Genomic DNA, 21,256 nt, shown 5'->3' with positions numbered 1-21,256 from the left:
AGCTCATGGTCAGGGCCAGTTTCATGGCCTTCAACTAGGGCGTGTGCTCAGTGACAACCCTGCCTCTTGAAGGGCCCTGCATTTAGAATTGAATGCTCTGCGGTTGCTGTCTTGAAATTCTTAATCATTCTATCTTTAAATCCGTGTTTTTTAAGTGACGTCGAATGGGCCAGTGGAGCGTATGCCGAGGGCTGGGGCCCTTCTGCGGTCCTGTCTCCTGCTGCCTCCGCCTCCTGTGAGTGGGTTTTCCTGGCTCCCTCCAGCCTCCTGGTTCCCAAGCCACTGCCCCGTCTCTCCTGGCCCTGCCCAGCGGCTGTTGTTGTCTTCCCCTTATGCCCGGCGGAGGCCCGAGCACAGGCATGAGGAGGCCTGGGGTTGGGGGCAGGCACCCCAGAGAGTTTTGGGTGGAGTACGCTTAGGGTTGGCAGTGCCAGTGCCACAGGGTGGGTGCCTTTGTGGGGATGAGTCTGTCGCCCAGCCCCAATCCAGGTGCCTAGTGCCTGGCAGAGTGGAGGCTGAACAACCTTGGGGGTGGCCGGTCCACTGCAGGCTAGGGGTAGCAGGCTGTGGGAAGAGGAGCTGCCTGGCTGGACTTCCTTGCCCAGGATGGTGTCTGTATGTAGAAAGGAAGGCTCCAGAGGAGAGCTGGGGAGGCTGAGCCCAGGAGTCATCTCCCTATTGGTGCCCATTTTCAGTACACCCTCAGCAGAGCACCCCGATCCCAGTGACTGGTGGGAGAGGTACCTGGCTGCTGGTGGGCATGTGTGGAGCCACTTGGGGGCCCCTGGGTGTCTGTGAGGGTCTGTTCTCACTCCTCGAGTATCCATGTGCCGAAGGGGACACACCAGCTAAATATCAACTAAAAAACCTGGTGCAGGGGCTACCCCTAGGCCCACATAGGGATGTGCAGCCCTTCACATCCATTTGTGTGGCCATTCAGCCCTGCAGAGTCCTCCTTCCATCATAGTGGAGGAGCTCAGAGTTGCAGGGAAGCAGGGTGGCCTCCAGGCTCTTCACTGCCTTGGGGACAGTCCTCCTGAGCACAGTGCCCAGAATCAAACACAGTCCAGGGGCATCTCTCTGCATCCCAGACTCACAGCACCCTGAGTGCAGCCTCAGGGCCCCCGCCTCTGGGGTGGCTCACCCACTCTGCTCAGGACCAGTTAGAGAATTTTTGGGGACTCAAGGCAAAAATTAAAATGCCCTGTATTATAAAAGGAAAAAAAGTACCATTAAAGGGATTAAATATAAAGTTTTTTCATTTTTTTCTGCTGTCTCTTGACCTGTCAGTAAGTAGCTCTCAGACCAGCAGCACCAGTATTGTCCAGAGTTCATTAGAAATGTAGATTCTTTGACCCACCACAGGCCTCTGGAGCCAGGGAAGGGCCAGCAGCCTGGGGGATTCTGACATGCCAGGAAATTTGAGAAGCACAGCTGTAAAGCGATAATTATTAAGTTTTTTGTTTGATTTAAGGCAACACAACTAAAATATTAAAATCTCATTGGAAGCGTGTTTGTCTATGACAGATAAAAGAAGAACTGGGGGGAAAAAAAAAGAGAGAGGCTGGGCGCAGTGGCTCACGCCGGTAATCCCAGCACTTTTGGGAGGCCGCGGTGGGCTGATTGCCTGAGGTCAGGAGTTTGAGACCAGTCTGGCCAACATGGTGAAAACCCATCTCTACTAAAAATACAAAGAAATTAGCCAGATGTGGTGGTGTGCACCTGTAATCCCAGCTACTTGGGAGGCTTAGGCAGGGGAATTGCTTGAACCAGGGAGGTGGAGGTTACAGTGAGCCAAGATCGTGCCACTGCACTCCAGCCTGGGCAACAGACCGAGACTCTGTCTAAAAAAAAAAAAGAAAGAGAAAGGACCGTGTGGCGCCAGGGGAGAAACCGTCTGCACTTTTGCGTATTGTACTTCACATGATAGTCACAGCCGTCTTGCCAAGTAGGCAGTTTCCCTTCTATGATCAGGTGATGAAAATGAAGCTCATGGGATTTAAGTTATTGGTCCAGGTTCTTTTAATGAGTGAGTGGCAGAGCTCAAATGTGAATCTGGCTCTGTCTTACTCCAAGACCGAGGCTCCCACACCCTCCCCATCCCTGCTGTTCTTTCTTTGTTCATCCTTCCTTCTTTCTCTTTCTCCCTTCTCTTCTTTCATTTTTGCCTGTAGAGCGCCTGTTCTATGCTGGTATTCTCCTCTAGGCCCGTGCTGTCCAATATGCTGCCACCACACATGTGGGTCCTGAGCACTTGAATGAAGCAGGTGTGCCTGAGCAACGGAATTGTCAATTTAATTTAATTTACATTAGTTTAAAAACTGACATTCAGTTCCATTGCTGAAAAACCTTTAAGTATGTTTGGAATAACTTGGGTATGTGACTCGACTACTTTTCAATCATACATTTTATGAAATCTAAATGACGATCAAAGATGGCTATAGTTAATTAATATATTACATCATTTCAAATAGCTAGAAGGAGGACAGTGAATGCTCCCAACACAAAGAAATGGTAAATGCTTGAGATGGTGGATATGCTAATCACCCTAATCTGATCACTGTACAATATATCTATCAAAACATCACTATGTACCCCATGAATATGTGCAATTATTATGTGTCCATTTAAAAAATTAAAATAAATAAATATAGATCAAGTACTTTCGGTGAAAATTTAGTATCTGCATGGAAATGTGCTTTAAGTGTAAATACCAATTTAGACTTGGAAGCAAAAAAGAATGTGGAATATTTCACTAATGTTTATTTTGATTACATATTGAAATGATAGTATTTGGAGCCAGTAGTTTAAATAAAATACATTATTAAGAATAATTTCACTAGTTTTCTTTCCTTTTAGTTTTAAAAAAATTTAAATTTTTAGTCTTTGTGAGTATGTAGTAGGTGTATATATTTATGTAGATGTTTTTACATGTGTACTCACTAGAAAATTTACAACTGCAAACATGGCTTGCATTACATTTCTATAGAAGAGCGCTGCTCTAGGACACGATTTTGGCCAAAGAAATGATCCTGCTCAACGGGCCTCTTTCCAGGGAGCCTGCAAGAGTTTCCCACACCTGGTCCTGTGCTAAGTTAAGAGAAGTGAGGCTAAGACAGGAAAACTCCACTGCAAGGCCAGGAAGTGTAAGAGCCACTCCCACCTCAGGGGTGGGGATCACTCACAAACTTCTCATCTAATTTCATTTCTGTCATTACCCATCATCTGGCGCTCTGCAGACAACCTCAGCAGGGGCTGTGCGAGGTCAGGCCAAGACTCAGGCTGGCTGGTACCAGGTGCCGAGACAGGCCGGTATCAGCATCCTCCCCACTCAGGCGGCGGCTAATGTGATCAGGGATGCTCTGGGCATGTCAGACGCACGGTATCAGTCTCCTCTGTGGAGTAATCTGTGCACACTGGCTCCCCTTCAAGGTCAGGCTTTCCTTCAGAACAGCAGGCAGCAGTCTCCTATCTGCTCCAAGGGCAGGCTGGATAAGGCCAGGCAGCGACAAGCTCCATGCCTGAGGGCGACTTCAATGACCTTGTGTAGCCATAAGAAAGGCAGGAACTGGCTGCCTCTGGGCAAACTTGGCTATAGAATGCCCGCTGGTGCCATTCTACTGGGTCAAGCAGACACCTCAGAGGTCACTGGGCCAGCCCTCTCATCTTACACCCGGGGAAACTGAGATTCAGAGAAGAGAAGAAACCTAACCTGGTTGCCCTTGAGAGCTAGGGTCTGAGTTGAGTCTGGAAGCCACTTAAACAGGCCCCAAGGCAGAGATGTTGTTAGTGATCAGGACTCCCTGGCTTGATCCTGGAGAACTTGGCACATTCACTTGTAAATGCACCCGGGGCTCTGCTTTAAGCAGCCTGGCTTCTGCGCTGCCTCCCACAGGGGTCCCTGTTACTCCTGTGGCAGTGTGGTCTTTTCTGTCAACACTGCCAGAGTGGGGGTGGGCATAGAATAGACATTGGTGGAGATGAGCATCAGACATTACAGTCCTTTGTAAGCCCCTCAGTCACTCTACCCTGAGTGATCTTTCTAACACATAGTTTTGGTTTTATTTTTAAGGATTCAAATATACTTTACTTCTTTATAATGCCATATTTTAATGGGTACATGGAGCTTTTACTTGACATCAGTTATGATTTGAGTTATAAACAATTCAGTATGACACCAACTGGGATGATTACTGATCTCTCCATTCTGTTAGGGGTGACCCTGGCAACAGGGCACAGATTCCATCCTATTCCAATTTGTGTTGCAACATAGGTCCATCCGGGCAGTAGAGAAAGAGGCTCCCCTAGCTAACATGGCATTACCATATCTGTCATGAAAATCATGTGTACATTTCTGGCTGCTCTACCTTTCCATTGTTTGCTGAATACTTTGAACTCGGAGGTTACTTACTGTGCTGTTGGCCAAGGGAAATCATGAAGCTGAAGATGAAAGTGTAGCAATGCAGCTGCTGCTTTGGTGCAAATTCGCTTCAGGTACCTTGCAAATATCTCTGAAAAGGCCCAGTTTGGGTTTTAGCCATCTCTCCTGTCAGTTGAACATGGTCAGTGACTAAAGTTCAAGCCTCTTTGTCCAGCATCCAAGGCCCTTCGTGACCTGGTCCTGTTCAACTTTCTACCCGCATCATCTGCTCCCTGAGCCTCCTGTACTGAAGAGCTCTCCAGCCTCTGTGTCTTGCATACTCCAGCCCTGACTCTGGGAAGGCCCCTCTCCTCTCTGCCCATCTGGATAATGTTTGCTTTTGTGTCAAGCCTCAGCTTGAGTGAAACTATCCCCAACTACTCTCTGGGGAAAACAAGTCCTACCGGCTGCTCTGGGCTCTCAGTCAGGGACACCTTTATCAGAGCACTCATCACACGGCATTGTGATGAGATTGGGTTGCTGTTATTAATCATAACGATTAATGATCAGAGAGCATGCAGGGAGAGGGGAGCTTATCTAGACCAGATACTCACCATGAGCCAGGATCTGGGTTCTCACTGAATCCTCACCACAACCCAAGGTGCTTGCAATATTCCCACCCCACTGAGGCACAGAGCCCTCTGTGACTTGTCAAAACCTACTCAGTCCCTGAGTGGCATGGCTATGCTTCCATCCAGCTCTCCCTGACTCTGGCTTGGAGAAATGGGTGGTCTGGAACAGCACTGACTAGACACTGTGAGGTCCTTGGTGTCTGTTGAGAGTGCATGGAAAATGGGTACAAACAGGAAGATGGCTCCCGGACTCGCCTCCCCAGCTCTTCCTCGGAAGCTTCCTTTCTACATGCAGACACCAGCTTGCCCAGGCAACATCTGCCTCCATGTGTGGTGCGTCTGGGGACAATCAACCCCATGACTCTGATTCCCATAGGACACAATGCTAGCTTTGCTACTACCGTGGTCTCTGAAGACTGGTTGGAGCTGAAAACCCAAGACCTCAAAGCCATCCCTGTCCAGGCCTCCTGTTGCCTGCAGGATGCCCATCCTGTGTTTGGGGATCTGGGGAGAGGTCCCAAGGAGCCCAGTGGGAGGGAAGGAGTGTGGACCTCTGTGGGAGAGCAGGGAGTTTGCCAGGCCTCTGAATGGTGCAGCTGGCGCCCGAGTCTCCTGACCCTGATCTTGAGAAATATGGGGGATCTTGAGAAATATGGGGCTCCCAGCCCAAAGCAGACAGGTGCTCCAGGATGGGGACTAGACCCAGGCCTCAGAGCAGCTGTGGTACCCTTCACATCCTTCTGCACCAGGAAACAGAGCAGTCTCCTCCTCCTCCTTTTCCTCAGATCCAGGGTGGCCATTCACATCTTCTTCGGGCTAATCCTCAGCACTGCACACTTAGGTCCTTCCCCACAAATAGGAATTGCTCCTGAGTGTGGGGGGCCATTGGCTCAGTGCAATGTTGTTGAAAAGGCACCCTGTCCTGGCCCCTTGTCTGGCACTTGGAAAGGGCAAGGCCAATGATGTTTCACTCAGTCCTGCAGAAATATACTCATGGACCATCTGGAGCAGTGAACATTTGACAGAGCCTGGCTGTTTGTCATCTACTCTCCCCTCTGGAAGGCACCCAAGATCCTTCGGAGTCTCCTTGCCCCCACTAGGTGAAGCCTTGGGAGGGCTGGTCCAGATGCCAGAGTGGACAGGCCCTCACCATCCCAGTGTAGTCAGGGGTGGTCATGTAGCCTAAGCATAGATACAGTGGTCTCTGAAGACTGCTTGGAGCTGAAAACCCAAGACTTGGGGCTTTCAGCAAGTGAGCCATGCCGAGATTGCAGAGCCAGACGAGATTCAACCTTCCCAGCACAGAGCACCACCCGCTTGCCACCCCAGCTCCTGACCCCGTGATAGCCCAGTCGCCTGTCCCGTCCACAAGTCTCACTCCCATCCCATCCCTGATTTCTGGTGAATTTCCCCTTTGCTAGAGTTAGCCAGAGCTGGCTTCTGCAAACTGCTCCCTCCAGGACTTTTAATCTCCGCTCCCCCGGCCCCACCCCATTTACAGTTACTCACTAGAAGAACTCATGGCTCTAGTCTCAAGCCTGCAGCCAACCCACTTGGTTCCCTTTGATAGCACCAACCCACTTGGTTCCCTTCAATAGCATTGTGCTAATTCCAGAAGATGGATTTTAGCAACGAGTTACAAAGCTTAACAGATGACCTAATTCGTCTCACCAAACACGGCCGTCTTTTGGGGACAGGTCTTCTCTGGGATCTTAGCAAATCTTTTTGCCCAGAGTGCCAAAGCAGGTATCTCCACTCCCCACCCCTTCCTTGTGGATTTAAAGCCTGGGGCTGGATGCCAACATCAGCACAAAGCCCAGGTCTGAGAGGCCCCCAGGATCAAGTCTGCAAGGGGTAGACAGCTTTCAAAGGGCTGGGAGGGGCAGGGTTTGCCAGGCAGCTGCCCTGGCAAGAGAGAAGTACCAGGTGGGCAGGACCTGGGGGTCCTTGAGTCTCAGTCCCTTTGTGGGGCCTGGCTCTTTCATGTCTGCCCCGGGGGAGCCAGCCTCAGCATGCTGAGGAAGAGCAGGGCTCTGGGGTTAGAGCTGGCTCAAGCTGCAGTTCCACCGCTCACCGGCCCTCAGATCCCAGCAAGTTACTTAGCTTGTCAGAGTCCCAGGGGCATTGCCTGTTAGATGGGTTAGTAGATGTTAGTCCCAGGAGTGTGGTGAGGATAAACGTGGTGTGCTCAGCCTCATTCCTTAGAAGGAACTCGGTGAATGTTTAGCCCACTAGCACTCATACACACCTTGGTCTACAACGTCAGGCACTCAACAAATATGATATTTATTAGAAAGAATCGTGTTAATTCTATCTCCAAGCCCTATGCTCCCAGGCTGGAAGGGAGTTTAGTCCCAGCTACTATTGAGATGGAGGGAAGGGGGCCTCTTTGCTGTGGTCAGGTTTACATGGGGTCTGGAAAAGGAGGATGGACTGTTCTCGGTCCCTCCTGGTCACCTGATGTCTTTACCTGCAGTCACTTGGGGCTGGAAGCTAGGTAGCTCCCCTGCCTTTCTTGACCATGGTGTGTCTGTCTGAGGTGGGACCCTGGTGCCTGGAGCCAGTTTTCCTAGTGGCACCATGCCTGTCACCTTCCTGGGGCATTGCTGGGGGCAGGGTGACCAGTCTAGGGGAATGCTTCCCTTCTGACTCCGTCCACATCAATTATCTGGGGTGGGAGAGCAGGGGATTTCTCCTTTCTGCTCCAGGGACCTCACCTTCCCCTGAGGCAAGTGGCCTAGGGAGAAAAAAAGGCCAGGAGATCAAAGCACAAACCAGCATCTTATGTATTTTATGGTCCTCCTCCTCCTGGAATAATAATTATTAGAAATAAAACGTGGTTATAGCTTTTCCTGCCCCCAGTTAACTCAAACCTCCTCTCACTTCCCCTGTGAGGCCCATCTCATTCACCCTTCCAGGACTCTAAGTACCCCACTGTCTCTACACCAGGGGCGGCCTCTCCACCTTGGACCCTGAGCCCCCTCAGCAATGTTTTTTGCAAGCCCTCCAGATGAGGCGGAGGCTCACTAAAGCTTGAGAACCACTGCCTGATGCCATTCTCCTGCCACAGAGGACAATTTTTCATTCTGGCAGAAAGCTTAACCTCCTGTTGCTTCCAATCCTTACATTAAATTCAGTTACCTATATGCTGAGCACCTTGAAACTAAGGTGTGAAGGAGACACACAGCCCCTGTGCCCACTGTGCTTGCCCATTGCTGCTTCTGCCCAGCTGCTCTCCCTGATTCTTCACCTGGCTGACCCTCACTTAACCCTCAAAGAACAGGGTCGTTGTCACTTTATCCTGGAAGTCCCATGTACTCCCTGCGTGCATTAGCGTCCCCTCCTCTGGGCTCACACAATCGCCTTTTTACCCTTCTCCTAGCCCTTCTCATCCTGTGAGTCAATGTCTGCCTTCCTGCCTGTCTCCCTGACCTTGTTAATTCTGTGAGGGGAGGGAGGTGTCTTTCTTACTCCAAGGTAACAGATCATTATGCAGAATGGCAGGACTACTGACTGTTCACCAAACCAGGCTTGCCTTCCTCCTGGAAAGAGCTGGACTCCATTTCCCCGACTCTCTTGCTCCTAGGTGTAGCCATCTGACTGCATTCTGGCCAATGGGCTGTGATGGGATGACGGGGCCACTTCCAGACCTGGACCAACACACCTCCCAGGCATGATGGCCTCCTAGCATGGAAACAACTAGGATGCTTTTGCAAGTCACAGGTTTCAGATGGTGAAACCAAGAAACAGGAAGATTCTGGGAGACCAACTGCCTGCCAATCACAAGTGTTCTTTTTTGACTTTATATGAAAGACAAATACATTCTTGTGTCAAGATCCTGAGATTTGGGGGTTATTCCAGCAGTTCACTTACCCTAATACAAAAAGCTAAGCTCACTGGAGAATAAACATGAAAGTTATTTCCCCAATAACTATGCGTATCACTTCCCACCTTCCCTTTGAGTAGCTGCTGGCTTGGTGATTTTCCCAGGGTCCAGAGTGTGTGCCACTCTTAGTTATTCTAACGGTCTCATTAAGGATGTCTCCAATCCTTAATTCTGTTCCCTCACATCTGGATCAAAGTTCTTTCGTGCTGCTCCCCCAGCACTGTGGCCCTCGGGGATTGGGGTGTGCTGGCGTAGATGGGGGTTGCTTCTCCTAGACTCTTCCCTGACCTGCACCCTGGGCACTGGGGTGGGAAGGAGGCAGAGGGGAAATGCAGACATTTCTTTGCTTGCCAGGCAAGGTTGCAGTTCCCTTCCTGGTGAATGGTGTTGTGAACTGGCGCAGGGGCACCCTCCCAACCAGCTCCTCTGGCCACTGGTGATCTGTTGTGAGTTCTGACCTCAAATCTCAGCTCACTTCCTGCAGGTGGCATCTTGCCTGTCTGCCCTGCACTAAGAGAATTCCAGAAAGTCTGATGGCCCATGTCACCCTCTTTTCTCCATCAGTGCCCAGGCCTGTGGGCCCACAGAGGCTTCACATTCTGCTCCTCTTGAGAACTGGAGCTTATGGCAGGAGGTGTGGCTGGCCCCACTCTCTGCTTGGCAGAACCCCATTTGCCATCAGTCCTCAATTAGATTTTCCTTGCCTGGTAACCATGAAAAGCAAATCTTGTGTGTAAGCAACTGTCCAAGCAAGACACAAATGCCAGTCACCCTTTCTCTCAGCCTCCCTTAAACTTTACAAGTGGTTTTCCTGCATGTTCCCACAGCTTCAGGGAGGAGACCCTCACCTCTGCCCAAAGCAATTGCTCCCACCTCTCAGTACGCTTTATATACTGACCATGTCAGGGAAGCAGTGGCAGGCCACAGCCACAAGACAACGGAAGTCCCACTGGCACGAAAGCCCCCTTATGACAGTGTTTTCTCTGTGTCTTGCTCAGCGGCTGGATGTGCAGGTTCTCAGATGCTTTTGGAACCAGAGGTGTATGCTGTATCAAATTCCAAGACCTCCCAGCTCAGAGGGGAAAAATGCTAGAATCTGTAGGAAGCCCCAGATGGCCAGATGCCTGTGTTGGAGGGCAATTTTAGTGTGTGGCTTTGGAAGCCAGATGGCCTGGTCTCAAGCTCCACTCCTATCTAGCTGTGCTGGCTGAAAGGCTGGGGGTGGGCAACAGGGCCTGCACTTTCTGGCCCAGAACTGGCAGATCTCTCCACTAGATGGCACTCACAGTATAATGTTTCCTCACTTTAATTCTACTTTGAAAATATTGTCATTTTTTATACCGTTGAAGAGCACAAATAGAACTATGGCTGAAAATTTACATAGCTGATTCTACGCATGACCATCCTTGGAATTCTGCCACATTTCCAAGAGTTGCCAAGTTTTCCCTCCTCTTGGGGGTGCTGGCTGGAGAGTGAGGGACCATTGTGGTGTGACTGGTGCCACAGGCCAGCACACGCATAGCCTGGAAGTGACCCTGGGTTTGTCCTCCTTCCTCATATCCTGCCCTGATTTCCCGGCCTAGGCCCAGACCCCAGGCGGGGCTGTTAGGCTCCTTCCTGCGCCTGTTAGTTCACTGCTCTCAGAGCCTGCCACCCGGCAACCTCGGAACTGTAGGAGAAGCCCTTGTCCCCCCAGCTGCACTCGCCGCCCCTCACCCACCCAGCCTGAATTTCCTCTTGGTCTTTGCACATTTCCCCCAGGGGCTGTGCTTGGTGCACACTGGCATGGCCCACTTGGTGATACTTCCTGCTCCTGCCCCCAGGTAACTGTGCTCGGCATCGTAAGGATAAGTCCTTATTGTGCCTTGAGCTCAGGAAGAAAATGTCCCCAGACTCCTTAAGGGCAGAAATTGACCCCTGCTCATCTCAGTGCCCCGCAAGGCTGGCTCAAAGCTGAGGTCACACTACAGGTTTGCTGAGTTGGACGTGAATGGGTTGCTTGGCCTTCCTGTGACTGCATGGTGCTGTGGTTTAAGGTGGGTTCATTCAATCTTCTTCTTATTCATTTTTAGCCCCAACATGGCATACAGCTGAAGCCTCAGTCAGAAACTGCTGTAACAGGAAGCCCACCCTTCTGGGGTCAGGCTGACCTGGGAGAGTCCAGGCTCCCCTACCTCCCAGCTGTTTGGCCTCGCAAGATTCACCTTACCCCTCTGGCCTGACACCTTCATGGGCTACGAAGGACGGGGAGCTTTGCCAGCTGCAGCCAGAACCAAGCATGAGCTTCGAGTGCAGCCTCCCAGGTCCCATTTGAGCAGGTTGATAGGAAGTACCCCAAGTCTGGAGCCCCCAGTGGGAGGGGAGCAGAGGGGACCACTCTTGGGCCCTGGGCAGCACTGGCATTGTGCTCTGCTCTGCAGATAGCTGCATCGCACTCCGCAAAGGCTGACTAGACCGCTCACCGCCCACCACCCATCCTGCTCTCCCTGAGCTGCCCAGCAGCTGCACGAAGGCTGGAGGGCAGAGATGGGCAGCTCTGGGAATCTGTAGGAACCTGATGAGCAGGCAGGCTACTGTTGCTGTGCTCGAGACAAAGGAGTTTAGGAACTTTCCTTCCTGTAACAAAGTCCTTAGACGTCCCTAGCCCAGGTAGGGAAAATGCTAGAATCTGTAGGGGTCCTCAGATGGCCAGGTGCCTGTGTTAGAGGGCAAGGGAAGTGTGTAGCTAAAAGCCAGAATGTCTGGGCTCAAGCCCCAACTCCGCCACTAGCTGTGTGTCTCGCTGGGGATTCTTTCTAATCCCCATGGTCTGTTTTTGTGCAATAGGTGTGACGACATTCCCTATCTTAGAGGGATGTTGGGAGTATTGTGGGAGGCAGAATAATGGTCCTCAAAGATGTCCATCTTCTAATTTCTGGAACCTTGTGACTATGTTACCTTATATGGCAAAGAGTCTTCTCCTACCGCCTCCCATACCCCCAACACCACTGGCAAGAGTCAAATAAATTCTTGTAAATAGCTCTGACCCAGATAATGAACTTGCACACAGGTGATGTCCCTTATCTAGTCTATGGGGCACACACTCAGTGCCTTTCTGAATTGATGACTGGAGTGTGTTGACCTCTACCTTCTAGTTCTGGCCTTGACTCATTACCCCTCTCCCTGGGGCCAGGGGCCGCACCCCTCCCCTAGATGGCAGGGCCCTGCCTACCTCACTACTTGCATTTCTTCTCTATCTTAACAGCTGAGACCTTTTCTCCTGGTTCCACAGTCAACCTCTGCTTTCTACTCCATACCCCGGGATCCCTTTGTTACCACCTTCTGATGTGCAGTTTTACTACAAAGATTCTTGCATTAGATGAAAAGGAATACCCAAGTGAAACCACAGGTACTTGAATTTTGCACAGGGGCATACAGTTGGAAAGGGTGTTTCTGCACTTCAACTTCAGCCTGTGCCCCTGGGAACTCTAGTATGGATAGGACAAAGGTAGACATGCCCCTGTCCCAGGCAGGATCTGCTCATACCTGTTCCCAAAGAGCCTCTGCTCGTGCCCTGAGCCTGGGGTGCTACCTCAGTGGACAGCCAATAGATCATTTCTCAGGATGGCTGGGCTGGCTTTACTGCTTTGCGAACAGTCATAGACTTACTAGTTCACAGGGCCCCAGTGAGGCCCTAGCACTCTCAGTTCATAACCACCGCTTCTCAGGATGTCTAAATTCAGCTGACACTCTTGGTGCCCTACTCAGATCCCTCAGCACTCACTGTTCCCATCACGCTGCAGTGGTCTGCTTCCTCAAGCACCTGCAACTGTCCCTGGAGGCTGTCTCTGTCTGCAGAGTTTGGTCCATGTGAGAGGGTAGGCCGGAAATGTCGGTTACTCCCCAGAAAGCAGTTCTCAAGGACTGGGTGGTTGGAGTGGGTGGGTAGAGCCCCAGCCTCACTTCTTGGATGAGACCCCTCTGAGGCCTGTTCTGCACTGTGTCCAGAAGCCCCTGCGGGAACTGAGCCAGAGTGCCTGCAGCAGCAGTCCACTCACTAGCACGCCCTGGCTGGCTTTCCTCCCTTCTTTGACTCCCTTCCTCATGCCAGATCCTTGTCTCAGGCTCTGCTTCTGGGGGAGCCCAAGCTAAAGAAAACACTGGCTGACAGCAGAGCCGGCCCTGCCATGTACGTTGGCTTCTCTGCGAGGCACTTTTACTTAGTGTGTTAGCAACGACATTGTCAACTTGGAAGTTTAAAATATTGTTTTGTAACTGCTAACGTGACAGTAGAGCAGTTCTTTAGGAAAATTATTCCCCTTCCTCCTGCCACATCCCAATTCTCTGCCTTGAAATTTATAATCATCCATACTTAAATATTCTCAATCTGTGCTAGTTTTTCCCTGGCTTTATTTCCAGGTATTGTGTTTAGACTTTCACCCTGAGATGTTCCCATTGACTAGTTTCTTTCCTTGCATTTATCGTGAATTTAGAAATCCTCATTTCACATTACCCAAAAGCTCATTGTCCAGATAATTGATGGGACTTTCTAATTTCTTGCCCATGTGAGTATCCTGTCGATTTGGCCCACATTTCCGAGTCATGCCTGGAGACTGTGCTGTGGCTCCTGTGGGAGGAGCGTCATGAAGGTCCGCCCTTCCCAGGCCAGGGGCATGGAGACACCCCCACCAGGGCAGCAGAGCTGGAAGGTGCTCAGGCCTACCTGGACTGATCTCAAAGAGGTGCTTCCCTGGGTCCTCGGGGCCAGGAGGAAGTTCGGTCACCTGTGTCCCTTGTAGAGAAATAAATCCCTAAAAAGGAGGCAAACACAAACACAGGGAGCATGAGATGATAGGGAGGGGACTGCTGTCGTCAGGGTCCCCAGAGAGGAGAGGTTAGGACCTGGGGCCTTCCAGGCCCTGGCTGGGAAGGCTGGGCCTCAGTGAGGGGCACACACCTCCTCTCTCAGGCAGAGATGAGGCCTACTCAGGGTCCTAGGTGGATTAAGGTGGACACTGTTGTCCGCATACATGCTTGGAGGAGCTGTGCCCACAGGCAGGGGGAACTCTGGAGCAGGGAGGGAGGCTGCCACCACTGGGAGTGCCTGATCCAGTGTGCCACCTGTGGCCTTTCTGGGCCAGCAGGGTTTTAGGCTGGAGAGGGGTCAGGGAGAAGCCTGGTACTGTGGCTACTGAGGCAACATGGGGGAAGGGATCAACAGATCTGTGTGCATCCAGTCCTGCCACCTCTTGGCTAGGTGAGATTTCATTTATTTACCTATGAGGTAGGAGTCAGCTACCATAAGTACGGTACCCTGCTACAGAGAGTGCCAGGTGCCTGGGATGCATGTGTATGCATGACAAAGGGCGGCTCCATCTGCTCTCTAGTGCTGAGGTCTGGCAGCTGGGCTGAAAGATGCAGAAAAAGAGCATGGGCTGTGGGGATCGGGAGGCTGGCTTTGAGTCCCAGCCTTGCACTTCCAGGCTGTGTGATCTCAGGCAACCCGCTCAATGTCTCTGAACCTGTTTCCATGTCTGCACAATGGGACACTAAGTCACACGTCTCAGGAGGGTTGAGATGCCAGATTCCCATGTGGTAAGTCCTACTCAAGGGAATGAGGTGTTACAACCGCTGTGACTGACCCTTCCCCAACCCCCAGGTTAGGCAGGGCCTCCTTTATCCTCCTTCTGTATGTCAGTGACTGTGAGCTCTGCTGAGGTCTTTATTTCATTCTGCTTGGTTTTGCTCAACTCAGACTTGGTATGGCTTGACTACACATTTTTGGTCCTCTCAATGGGAAACCCATTTTGAATTCCATTGCTGCAACCAACTGCCTGGGTTCAAATCCTGGCTCAGCTACAGAAACATTGTTCAACCTGTCTGTGCCCCAGTTTCCTTATCTGTGAAACAGGAATAATAAAGTACTTTGTGGGGATGTTTGGAGCATCAAATGAATTAGTACTTGGAAGTTCTTAGAGCAGTGCCTGGTACACAGTTCTCACTGTGTCAGTGTTTGCTCAATAAATGCCTGCTATTATTGTATGTCAGGGCTCCACACCTAGTGGGTCACCGTATCCCTGTGTCTGCATTTACCCAGGTGAGGGGCAAAGTCACCTGCTGCATCCAGGTCGCCTCCTGCCCCAACCCCCATGTGAACTCACAGAGTACACCCCCCAAGTATTTTCCAGGCAAATCTTGGCTTTCACAGGGTGATGGGAGCCTCCCACCTGCTGCTAGATTCTTGTGCCGCAAGGACACATGGAAATGCCTCTTCTCATTTAAGCAATGTTAATGCGGAAAGGCAGAACGTCGTCCTTACCCGCAGATGCTTGCTTTAGAGGGATTACAGCAATAAACCAGAGAACCAGCTGGTAATCTTTGTAACTGAATTAACGGTTACTTTCTTGCTAGAGAACTTGGAGCTACTGGAAATAAATTAGGGTCTCAGCCCCAGGATGGAGAAATGTGCTCGTTAAAGGGCATGGGTGAGATCCATCACTAGCTAATGGGATGCTTCTCGGGCGTTTGCTGTTTCAGTAACAGAGTCCCTGTGTCATTCTGGATACTTTGCTGTTTTTTTTCTGTGTCCTAAAATCTGTCATCCATACAAGGAGAGTAACAATACTGACATTGACATTGCTTTCTACTACAGCTAAATGGAAACGCAGTGATAGCTTCTGCTTATGAAGACTGTACTATATTCCTGGCTCTTTGCCTAAATTATTGGATTTAATGTAGAGGCCCCAGGGGGTAGGTACTACCATTCCTGTCTTCCCAGACAAGCAGACGGAGGTCAGGAAGGTGATGCAACCAGCCCTGTGCCCACCGCCCACAAGGGTGTGCTGGAGACATCGGCTCAGGTGTGCCCAATGCTGGAGCCGCAGGCTTTACTCTTTGCTTCCCTACCTTTATCATGGCAGCCACCAACTGACTTTGTTTACAAGAAGCCACAGTGGAGAGCCAGGCTCTGACTGTGGGATCCACTGCTCACTTCTCAGGGGAATCTCAATGTGCCCCCCACCACTGCAGGGGCCCTAGCACTGTCCCTCGTCTGCCCAGATTCCTCTGCCTCCCACAGGTCAAGAATGTGGCTCCGGGACTGGGTGGGGGGTGGGGGCCTGGGGAGCAGAGGCTGTCTGCTCTCCAGGCCCTGGTATGACGTTTGCTAAGACTGTGATGAAAAGACGTGAATGGAGTCAGAATATAGCATTAGCTGAGACACTCAGGGTAGATCTCAACATTGAACATGCTTTGGAGTCACCCCAGGGCTTGTTAAAACATGGAGAGCCTGGTGTTTTGGTGGTGTCTAATAATGGGGTCTCTGAAAACTATAAAGTACCCTGATTTGGAGTGTTTGCTAACTTCAGTGATATAAATACCCTCCCCCTCCATGGCCCATTTTATGATGTCATTGCATGTGGAGCTGAGAAGAGATGCACCATAGTGTTTGCACCACATGGATGCAATGGATGTCAGTAACCTCCAGAGCTTAAGACATAGTACATGAAGTCATAGTATATTAAGTTAGGAAATGATATATTTTGAGTACTTTCTAACCTTTGTGTTTACTATAACTCATTTATTGGTAGTTTTTTGTGATTTAATTTTGTTGTTGTTGTTGTTTTGTTTGTTTTGTTTTGCTTTTTTGGATATTGCTCTGTAGCCCAGGCTGGAGTGCAGTGTTGCGATCATGGCTCACTGCAGCCTCGACCTGCTGGGCTCCCGTGATCCTCCTACCTCAACCTCTAATTGGGGCCATAGGTGTATGCCACCATGCCCAGCTACTTTTTGCTATTTTTTAATTTTCAGTAGAAACGGGTTCTCCCTATCTTACCCATGCTGGTCTCGAACTCTGGGCTCAAGCAGTCTCCTTGCCTCGGCCTCCCAAAGTGTTGGGATTACAGGCGTGAGTCACACCACCCAGCCTGATTTAATTTCTAATAGTGTAAGTGTTCAATCAGAATAGTGCTGGACCCCACTCTCGAGTTTCTGACCCTATAGGTCTGGGGAAAGTAGGACCATTTGCATTTCTAACCATTTTTCTGATGCTGCGAGCCTTGGGGAATACACTTTGAGAACCACTAGTCTAGGGACTCTAAGGGAAGGTGGCCAGAGGATGATGCCTTTTTCATGAACTCACTCAGCACCTTGGTTTCCTCACCTGGAAAATGAGGACAATAATAGTATCTGCTTCATGAGGCTGTTGTGAGGATTAAATGATTCGATATCTGGCCCCAGTGGCCTTTGAGAGCCTGGTTTTTGCCAAGATTCTGTGCTTTAGACGCATGTAGGTTACAAGAACCAGCACCTGCTTCTAGCACCACAGACAGTGCCCTCAACTATGAGGGTCCTGGGAATTCTTTGAGGAGCACAAAGTGAGTGTCAGCACTTTGCCAGCTGGCCTTCCTACTATAGTGCCAGGTCAGGGCTTAACTGTTTGTATCTGGGAAGGAACCAGGCACACAGTTTGCACCTACAACTGCACAGTTTGCAGACAGGCACCTGGCTACAGAAACAGTGTGCAAACTCCAGGCACATGATAGATTTCCACAAATGTTGGGCCCTTTCCCCCTTCCCCATGTGTCCAAGCTCATGTTAATTTGCTCTCTTAGGGCATTGCTCAGCCTATGTATCTAAGTTCCTCCTGAGAGGCTGCAGCTGACTTAATGCATCTCTAGCTCCATACAAATGCAGCCCATTGGTGTAAGTAGCTAATGGACAAAGTATGTGCCATTCTGTCTGCATCTAGGAGGGCTCAGTGTTTGCAAGTTTTAGACATTGCAAAATTGCTTTCAAAAAGTCTTTATCAAATTATGTTCCATCAAAAGTGTATGAGAATGCCCATTTCTGTATGCTCTTCCCATTGCATAGTCATTAAGTACTGACTGTCCTTTTAAATGGAATCTTATGATATATTTATTGACCATTTGTATTTCTTCTATTAATTCCTTGTTAACATCCCTTACCCACTTTGCTATTGGGTTGTCTTTTATTTTAACAATATATTTTATTTAACATATTTATCTGTATTGGATAACCCAATATGCCAAAAAAATCAGCATTTCAACAAGTAATCAATATAAAATTGTTAGTGAAATATTTCACATCTTTTATAGTAAATCTTTGGAATCTACTTACAGCATATCAGATTTACATTCCAAGGTTTTATCAAATATATGTGATCTATATTTCCATCTTATCAAATTTGAAGTAGATTCTTGTACGAAAATTGTTTCAGATATACTGTAGTAGGTAGAATAATGGCTCCCCAAAAGATATGCTTGTCCTAATCTCTGGAACATGTGAATATGTTATATCACATGACAAGCATTTAATTAAGGTTGCAGATAGAATTAAGGTTGCTAACCATCTGACCTTAAATCTAGCAGTATTAGAACTCCAACTTAATTATTTTATTTCAAAATTGTCTGACTATTCTAGGCCCTTTAAATTTGTATATGAATTTTAGAATCAGTTGGTCAATTTCTATTAATAGAAAAATGCCTACTGGGATTGTGATTGGGATTGCATAGATAAATTTGGGGAGAATTGACATCCTAACAATAATAAGTCTTCTGACCAATGAACACAGTATAACTCCTCATTTATTTAGAGCTTTCATTTTCCCCAACAATAATAACTCATTTTTTAGTTCTAGTACCTTTTTGCAGGCTTCATCAGATTTTTGACATAAACAATTATGTTGGGTATAGATACAATTTTACTTCTTCCTTTCCAATCTGAACAACTTTCATTTCTTTTTCTTGCCTTATTATACCAGGCAGGACTCCATGAAAGTGTTTTATGGAAGTGGTGAGAATAAATATCATTATCTTTATCCTGATCATAGGGAAACAGCTTTTAGTCTTTTACCATAAAGTATGATATTAGCTTTCAGTTTTCCATAGATGGCTTTTCACAGGTTTAAAGAAACTCCCTTCTATCCCTGGTTTTTTGAGAATTTTTATCAGGAATCAGTATTGAATTTTGTCAGGTGCTTTTTCTGAATCCATCAGATGATTTTTTTTCTTTCTTCATTTATTAATATGATGAATTACATTAATAGTTTTCAAACATTAAATCAACCTTGGATTTTTGGGATAAACCCCACTTGGTCATTATGTATTTTCTTTTTTATGTATTGTTGGATTCAATATTCTAAAATTTGGTTGAAAATTTTTTCAACTGTGTTCACAAAGAATATTGATCTATAGTGTCTTTGTCTTGTAATGTCTTTGGCTAGGTTTATATAGGGGTAATGCTAACCTCATAAAATGCATTGGAAAGTATGCTCATTTTTGCCACTGCTCTCCAGGCTGGGTGACAGAGTGAGATTCCGTCTCAAAAAAAAAAAAAAAAAGGAAAAGAGAAAAGGAAAGTATGCTTATTTTGAAATAGATCAATCAAGTTGGAGTTCTAATACTACTTGATTTCAAGACATTGTAAAGCTGCAGTAATCAAAACAATGAGATATTAGCATTAAAAGAGACTGATTAATAAAACAGAATAGTAAGGTCAGAATAGACTCATAATACCTCCATATCTATTTATCTGTCTGTGTATCTATCTATCTATCTATCTATCTATCTCCATATATGGATAATTGATTTTGATGAAGGTGTAAATACAATTCATTGGAGAAAGGATAGTGTTTCAACAAATGACAGTGGAGCAACTGCACATTTGTGTGCAAAAAAATGAATCTCAATTCATACCCCACACCATATATAAAAATATACTTGAATGAATGATATACCTAAACGCAAAATCTGAGACTATAATATTTCTAGGAGAAAACCTTTATGACTTTGGATGAGACAAAGAGTTCTTGGATATGACATCAGAAGCTTGACTCAAAAAAGAACTAATTGGTAAATATGACTCATTTAAATTAAAAAAATGCTTTTCAAACACATTAAGAGAGTGAAAAGACAAATTACACACTGGGAGGAATATTTGAATATCATGTATCTGATAAATGACTTGTACACAAAATATATAAAATACCATCAAAATTCTATAATAAGAGAACAATCCCATTTAAATAAATAGGCAAAAGATTTAAACAGATAATTACTATAGAAGATATAGGATTGGAAGATAAGCTCATGAGATGATCTTCAACATCATTAGTAGTTAGGAAAATGCAAATTAAACCCATAATCAGATACCACTACGTATCTATTAAAGTAAAAAGACTGACCAGACTAAGCGTTGGTGTGGGTGCAGAGGACGGAGAATTCTTGTACACTGTTGGTGGTAATGTTAAATGACAATCACTTTGGAAAATAGTTCTGCAGACTCTTAAAGAGTTAAACATACGGCCGGGGGCAGTGGCTCACGCCTGTAATCCCAGCACTTTGGGAGGCCGAGGTGGGCAGATCATGAGGTCAGAAGTTCGAGACCAGCTTGACCAATATGGTGAAACCCTGTCTGTACTAAAAAATACAAAAATTAGTGGGGCATGTTGGCATGCACCTGTAGTCCCAGCTACTCAGGAGGCTGAGGCAGGAGAATCTCTGGAACCTAGGAGTTGGTGGTTGCAGTGAGCCAAGATTGAGCCACTGCATTCCAGCCTGAGCAACAGAGCGAGACTCCATCTCAAAAAAAGAAAAAAAAAAAAAGAGTTAAATATACACCTGGGATATGACCCAGCCATTCCCCTCCTACATATTTACCCAAGGGAAATGAAAGCATATTTCCATACAGAGATTTGTATGCAAATCATTGCAGTTTTATTTCTAATATCCAAAAATTGGCTATAACGCAAATGGCCATCACCAGGTAAACGGATAAGCAAGTTGAGGTACCTGCATGCAGTGCAATACTACTCAGCAATACAAATGAATGAACTCTTAATGCATGCTGCAACATGGATGCTGGTCTAAATAATTATGCCAAGGGAAAGAAGACATACAACAAGCCAGAGTACTTACTGTGTGATTCCATTTCTATAAAACCGTTGAAAATGAGAACTAAGTGGACCAGTCTGGGGTCAGGGGTCAGGGGTCAGGAGAGGCAAAGGGAGTGGGAGGAGGGATTATAACAGGATACAAGGAAGCTTTTGGCAGTGATGGATATGTTCGCTGCCTTGATTGTGGTGATAGTGTCACAGATGTGCATCTATATTAAGACTTACCAAACTGTGCCCATGAAATATGTGCAGTTCACTGTATGTCAATTATACCTCAATGAAGCTGTTAAGAAAAATTGGTATTTGATTCAGTTATCAAAAAACTTTTAGAAATACGTATTTGTTTCCTAGCAGATTACTACAAAGGTAGTGGCTCAAAATGACACAAATTTATTTTCTTACAGTTCTGGAGGTCAGAAGTCTGCAATGGGCCTTACTGGGCTACAGTCAATAGCTGGCACAACTGTTCCTTCTGGAGCTCTAGG

General features: G+C 47.7%; 1 protein-coding gene across 7 annotated transcripts in view; it reads right to left on the bottom strand.

The window, feature by feature from the left end:
* Positions 1-21,256, bottom strand: part of ARHGAP22 (Rho GTPase activating protein 22) — a 209,421-nt gene that overhangs the window by 97,564 nt on the left and 90,601 nt on the right. For 6 of the 7 annotated variants that reach the window (XR_003121249.1, XM_025397719.1, XM_025397716.1 and 3 more), the window contains one exon: positions 13,581-13,668. Coding sequence is in view for 5 of the 7 variants with exons in the window: in XM_025397719.1 (XP_025253504.1) it covers positions 13,581-13,668 (88 nt within the window). In the remaining 2 variants the exon portion in view is untranslated. Of the gene's footprint in view, positions 1-13,580; positions 13,669-14,691; positions 14,806-21,256 lie in introns of those variants that run through there. The other variant, XM_025397723.1, reaches the window with a different exon arrangement.

The sequence above is a fragment of the Theropithecus gelada genome, chromosome 9 (assembly GCF_003255815.1).
Source record: "Theropithecus gelada isolate Dixy chromosome 9, Tgel_1.0, whole genome shotgun sequence".
Classification (NCBI taxonomy): domain Eukaryota; kingdom Metazoa; phylum Chordata; class Mammalia; order Primates; family Cercopithecidae; genus Theropithecus; species Theropithecus gelada.
Note: the sequence above shows the minus strand (reverse complement) of the source record. Positions and strands in the feature narration are given on the sequence as shown.